The sequence below is a fragment of the Elgaria multicarinata genome, chromosome 16, assembly GCF_023053635.1.
Source record: "Elgaria multicarinata webbii isolate HBS135686 ecotype San Diego chromosome 16, rElgMul1.1.pri, whole genome shotgun sequence".
In the NCBI taxonomy this organism is placed as follows: Eukaryota; Metazoa; Chordata; class Lepidosauria; order Squamata; family Anguidae; genus Elgaria; species Elgaria multicarinata.
Genome location: NC_086186.1, coordinates 15782633 through 15789460, shown reverse-complemented (window position 1 = coordinate 15789460; position 6828 = coordinate 15782633). Strand labels below are relative to the sequence as shown.

Sequence of the window (6828 nt, the reverse complement as noted above, 5' to 3'; positions counted from 1 at the left end):
AAGCAAACTCTTCTAAAATTTATGTAGGCTAGCGTGGTCTTCAGTTTGTCAGATGTGGCTTCCTGCCCAGCCTGATTGTTCTTCACCAAAGTTTGCTGACACCTACAAATCACACTGGTTTGCTGTAATGGCACACCTGGCATTTGTCTTACTTTTTGACAGCTCGAAAATTCAGTGAGAAACAAAATAGAGATCCATGCTTAGCAAATAGCTGAGGATGGCCTCCACAGAAATGTCAGCACGCACAGGATATGCATGTGCAAATATACTGCATGGTATGGGTAATGTGCTTCTGTGACATTGATATATAGGCATGTGCACTGGATTTTTTTTAAAAATAACTGGGAGCTTTTGCCAGCAAAGTTTGAGCTTCCGTTAGGAATAATTTCTCTTCATGGAAACCCAGTGGTTCATTGCTTCATTTCAGTCATGTACCAACTTGAAAATCCAGAATTTGTCCAAAGCTTTTGAGTGTGTGTATGTGTTTGTGTGTGTGCTGTGTGCGTGCTGTGTGTGGAACCATAACAGTCTTGCTTGGTATGAATAAATAATTCCTTTTGTGCTGTAAAATTTTTCCACATGTTGATTATATGAAGAAAATTAAATAACTATGGCTGACCGTTAAAATTAAAAGCCAGGGCTGTTTAATTGCAAGCCATGAGCCCAATTTGTTTGTAATTAAGAATATATCTATCTTTAGGATGCATCTATTCACATGAAACTCACTAGCTTTCAGTTTCACATCAATCACACTTTCAGGCAAATTTCTGTAAGGGCATTTCTGAGTAACTTTTTCCAGCCAATCGGGAAGTAGGCCTGGGAGACCCTGCAAACATCAGAAATATTTGGAGCGAGTTCATCACACAGCAGGTTTCCAGCTTGGTCAACTCTTTGTGCCCTCTGCTTCTGGAATCAAACCTCTGTACTCTGGTTCAGCATTAGACAATTTCACAGATATACATATTTGCAGAGTGAATTTGTGACTTTGCGGTTCTGCCTGCAGCGAAATGTTAATTGAATAGGTTAACTCAGTTCTAATAAAATCTTTAAACCTACAGGGCAGCTGGACCAACATCAAGGGCAGAGAGCTTTGTTTCTGGAACTGTGGAAATGGCCGGCTTGCTGAGATGTACCAGCAACTGTTCAATGCCCTTTCTTCTTACTCTAAACGCTAGGGCATTACAGCCATCAATTGGACAACGCTCTTTTAAAACTTTCCCTACTTTGTGGAGTGAACAGACAGCAAAAGGTACAATGTGTGCTTGTCTGACTGAAAACACTTCCCTCATACTAATAACGTTTAAAGCAAAGGAACGGTTTCTTCTGCTCTACTTTCCTTCAACGGCATCTTTGATGAGAAATATTGCTGCAGAAGTGTTTATCTCTGAAATTAATCACATAATGCAGGTCACCAACAGATGAATTTTAAAAGTTCTTCCCTCGAGGGCCCAATGAAATGTTTGATATTTGATGGTGGGTTTTATATAATTTATCTGACATAACCCTTTTTAAATAATGGATGTACAATGCTACTATAACGAGGCTTCTCCTTTAGCCATGTAGCCATGTCAGGGTCCCCAACCTTTTTGTCAGTGGGGACATTGGGAATGTTGAGAGTGAGTCATGGGTGCCCTCGCAAAATGGCTGCCATGGAAGGGCTTGTCCATTCATTAAATGGCTACCATGGTGGTCATGGCTGGTCCCAAACATTCATTATTGCTGGTAGGAAAATGTGGTTCTACAAGTTTGAACAGGGGGAAGAGTTTCCCCTTTTGTTCTGGAAAAGATTGGGGGAGAGTGAGAGATTGAATAGCAAAAGTTTTTTTTTAAAAGCACCAATTAACAGCCAAAGAAAGGAGTTTAGAATACCTTCTAAACAAAGGGGGTGCATACAGAAATTCCCTTCACATATCAAGCTAGTCTTTCCCCTAACATGTTAGTTTTTGATATGGAGGTATGTTTCTGTGTGTATATGCAGGAGCATTCAGCCATAGGAGTCCCCACCTGCAGCTTGAAGTGGTAAGTGGCCCAGTCACAACTTTATATTCCTTTGGAAATAACTTTGATTTAATTGCAAAGTAATGTTTCATCTAACAAACTGCTTCACTGGCCACAACTACTTGTTTCCTTCTCCTCCTGTTCGATATATGGAATCTGAAACAGATTCTAAGGAAGACAAGGGACGGGGACTCCCTAAGTGCTGCTTGGAGTGGAGAACAAGATGGCACTGGCAACGGAACAACATCCTTCACACACCTGAGGGCAACAGATTAGCTTGGAAGTGCATGAGACTTACACAGCTCTATGCCACAACACTTCCCGCTCACTCCGCACACACACCCCCATTTGCTGCCTAAGGCAGCCACCTCATTCTGCCTCATAGCAGGGCCGTCCCTGAGAAGGGACATCACCCTGCAGTCTCCAACATACTTTCCCTTGAGAAGAGCGGAATAACTCCATTCCTTCAAGAAACAAAAATGCACAGGTAAGACTAGAACTTCCATATTACACTATAGGAGAATCCATTATTTATCAGAGAATGTTGGAAAGAATGTACATCTCAGTTACCTAGGTTTTAGTAACATTATTCTGTGATTAAATCAAACTGTGTTCAAGAGCACATGAGATTTAACAGTACTCCTGCGTAATCTTAGTGAATTAGATTTCTTTGCAACATAATTAGGTTAGTTTTTGAAATCTAAATTCTTCAAATAGCTTCCTAAGTAATGTTCTTGGTGGTTGGTTGGTTGCGTAGTAGCTGTTATTTCAAAATTGCAGATGAAAACAGTTCTGCAATGGCAGTTGCTACATTTGCTTTCTCACAACAAAAGATTGACCAATGGCTAAAAATGGAATTCTCATCCTTGAGAAACCAGCAATAATTCACCAAGGATGTCAGTGGTGCTAGGTCAACAGGATTACGATAGTTGCGTTATGTTCTTAAAATTGTCCTGCTTTTTCTTTAGTCCTGATGCTATTCATACCTTTATTGGTAATCATATTACCAACGTGTTTCCCTTCATTCTGTAAAACATTATGGAGCAAAATCCCTTTTTATCCATAATTGGCTTGCATCCACAGAAACTGTTTACTCAACCTTGTATGTATATATTTTTTAAAATTGGGAGGCCCTTGCTTGGGCACCAATGGAGGTATTCGTGGGAACCATGGTGCCTACAGGTGGCACATTGGAGACCCCTGTTCTAAGCTCTGAAACTATCACAGATATGTTTCAGGAACACATTTCTAATATAGCAATAGCAGACTACATGTTAGGGAGGGGAAGTTCCAAATGCAACACAATAGACAAGATTAGTGAGGTTTGAAATGCAGCACTGTGATCTCGATTTTCTCACTGATGAGGCATAATCTGTAGCCATTGGAAATGTAACAAAATATGTTATCTGGCCCAGATGTGCTACGAAAAGGACCAAGGCTATAATTGCTTTTGTTGTTATGAAACTGAACCTGCAGGAAAAGAAGCTAAAAGTTTACACCTCTGTCATCTGCCTCTGGACATTGCACAGGTTATCAGCCTTGGATCTCACTCAGCTGGTATGGTGTGCAATGAAACATAGACGAGAGACCTTGCCAAAGTTTACATCAAAGGAAGAATTCACAAGGTTTATTGAGAAGCTGTGCTCTTGAGTGTTCTGCTGCCAACTGATACAACCAACCTTATGGGAAGGGTGTTTTCTGCAGATCTGCTTGCTGAAGGAAGATGAGCCTGAGGGGCCTCTTAGATCTGTTCAGCCTCAAGACAGAGTGGGCTGAGGCAGGATGTAAAGCAAAGATGGTGCATAGGGAAGGGGCTGTACCTCAAAGATCCTGAGTTCAATCCCCAGTATCTCCAGGTGGGGGTGGGAAGCAACCCCATCTGAAAGTCTGGAGAGTCACTGTCAACCAATGACAACAATACTGTCTGACTCAGGAGAAGGCTGCTTCTGACCCAGTTCAACAAAATCCCCATTATCTTCAATATTATTCTGTCACTTTGCTGTGCACAATTTGGAAAATGTTTCAACAGAAGGACCACCAGTGGTTTAAATAAAGATTGTCTTTCTCTTGACATTCTCCTGAGTTAAAATCGCATGGCATCCTTCACCTGTAGCATGCAGGGAGGTCCAGGCTTTTTAGGCAGGTCAGCATCCCAGTTAGGAACATAAGAAGCACCATGCTGAATCAGAACAGAGGCCTATCTAGTATAGCATTGAGTTCTCATGGTGGCCAATTAGCTGCCTGGGGGAAGACCTCAAGGTAGGTATGAATAGCACCCACCTGCTTATGTTCCCTAGCAACTGGTATACAACGGCATATTGCCTCCAGTGGTGGCTGCCACACCCCTAACTCCCTTTGCTGCATATCACCATCACCATCATCATAAATTATTATCTTCATTCAGCTTGAAGAACCCAGCAATTGCCAATCCGCCAATTCAGGTAGCTCATTGCAAGGAACTATTTTATGGGCCAGTGGTTCTTTTCCACCTGTATCCTGCTACAGGGATTAATGCCTTTTTTATAGTCTCCCTTCTCTGTTTCTTATTAGCAGCCAGTTTACGTATCTTGTGTCAAATGCTGGAAGCCATTACCTTTCAAGGTCAGACCGAAGGGTGTGCCTGCAGATTTTTCAAATTATATTAGCGGTGCAAACGAAATCCGTCCGTTCTTAAGAAAGGAGAAACAAAATAATGTGATCAATGGTGTGTTTTAAGAGATTCCTTTCTTCGTTGTTGGGGGTCTCCAGAGTCCAGTTTAGGCCTGCACTGCATTTGCTTGCTTTCACATTAGAGAGCTTTTGTGAGGTGGTGCTGTGAGAAAGTTGGACTTTGATTGGGCAGATCCGGGTTCAGTTCAACATCCTGTTCAGGGCAGATTACAAATATACAGCAGAAAGGGATAGGTGCAGGGAAGGGCAAGTGAAGTGGTGAATGGGTAGTATATCTTTCCTGGGAAAGAAAGATCTTGACCTGGTTCACACATCATGGCTACCCAGGGTTTGTTTAAACCCTGGGTAGCCGTGAAACAGTGGGAACAAGTGTGTATGCTAGAGCCTAGCTGAGGAAAATGGTTGTTGTCCATGATGTCTGAATGCGGAATTGTAGATTGTTGGGGAAGAACAACCCAGATTTGTAACCCTTGGTTTGTTCTTGGACTACAAGTCTGATTTGTTCCTCTCCCAACAGCCTACAATTCTGCATTTGAATGTTGCAGTCAACAAGCGCCCCTGGGTTGTTTAATTCAGCAGGAGTGGGCGGGGAGCCTGGACCTAGCGTATTTGCTCACTCCTGCTTGTTAACAACTACCCAGGGTTAGCGCAGAGATGCACAACCCTTTCCCGAGTTTGTTTCCTCAAAATCACCCCCCTCTCCAGCTTCTTTTTTCCCTTCAGGGGAAAAGATTTATTTATTTATTGCATTTTTATCCCACCTTTCTTCCATCATGGATCTAAGGTGGCTAAATGCTGTTCCTGGGTAGTTTCCACTCCACGTGCTGCCCAGTCCTAGACCTCTTTAGCTTCAGCAAGGTGGCTGCCTCATCTCCTTTCAGACCATGCCTTGAACAGAGGAACCCTGCTTCTTTTCCCCCCTGGGAAGGAAAGAAGGTTGCAGGAGGAGGGCAATTTTGAGTAGGCAAACAGGGAAAGTGGAAAGTATTAAGCAGCCAATCCCAACTGCTTTTCCCCCATCTTGATTGTCACCTTAGAGGCTGTTTTCTATTAAAAACGAAACTCATGTGTGTGGTGATGGAGGTTCACTCATTTGCAATTCACATGTAGTTTGGAACCTTAGCCTATTCTTTGGATTTCGGTGGCTTTCCCAATTTACTTGTTATCATTATGTAAGAGTAACCATAAGGAAACAATGGTGTATTAAATATTGTTTAGTTTACTCTTACAAGAACAGTAGTTTAGATTTATTTTAGCATGTTCCAGAAAATGATTGCCCAATGAGATAAAGTAAGCAAACTAAAAGTCAACTTAAAACAGAGTTTAATTACTAAAAAGCAGAGTTTGGAAATATGCACTGGTGGATTTGAAGTTGAGATATATTGGACAGCACTATGTATAAACTAACTGATTTCAGACATGCAGAGAAGATTACCACAAATGTCACAGTGACATCCTAATTATACAGAAAAGGGGGAAAGCTGTAACTTGGAGAGTTCTCCAGAATACAGTGAATCTTAGTAAATTGCTAAGGGATTCATTTATTTATTTTTTACATTTCTAATCCACCCAATATCCAACATTCTTTGGACGCATTACAATACACAGCAGAAAGGAATACAAGTATCTCAAGAAGATACCATAGAACTTTAGAAGATGCAGGGTAGGGCAAGCAAAATGATGAATGTGTGGTGTATCTTTCTAGTGAAAGATCTTGACTTGATTCACATGCCACCATGAATAAGTGGGAACAAGTGAGTATGCTGGCGCACAGGAGCCTAGCTGCTCCTGCTGATGTAAACTGTTGTTGTCCATGATTTCTGAATGCAGAATTGTGGGTTGTTGCAGGAGGAACAACTCAGAATTACAATCCATGGTTTATTCTTGGATTATCAGTCTGGTTTGTTCCTCTCCCAACAACCTACAATTCTGCATTTAGATGTCACACACACAAAACAGCCCTGAGTTGTTTAACTCAGCAGGAGTAGGCAGGGAGCTGGTAGCTAGCATACTAGCTTGCTTCCACTTGTTTCAACCCTGGGTAGCTGTGACGTGAGAACTGGGTCATTGGGGCTTTTAAGTTTAGAAAAACCCAGAGAAGGGAAGATATGATAGTGCAGAGATGCATAAGCAAATTCACTCTGTAGGCTGCTTTGGAAT

At 41.9% G+C, this 6828-nt stretch overlaps 1 protein-coding gene across 1 annotated transcript in view; it reads left to right on the top strand.

Moving 5' to 3' along the window:
* The first annotated feature begins 1058 nt into the window (after positions 1 to 1058).
* The window catches only part of LOC134409470 (NAD(P) transhydrogenase, mitochondrial-like), a 69438-nt gene continuing 63668 nt past the window's right edge, over positions 1059 to 6828 (top strand). The window contains exon 1 of the mRNA XM_063142205.1: positions 1059 to 1249. Coding sequence (XP_062998275.1) covers positions 1111 to 1249 — 139 coding nt within the window. The 5' untranslated portion in view covers positions 1059 to 1110. The remainder of the gene's footprint in view (positions 1250 to 6828) is intronic.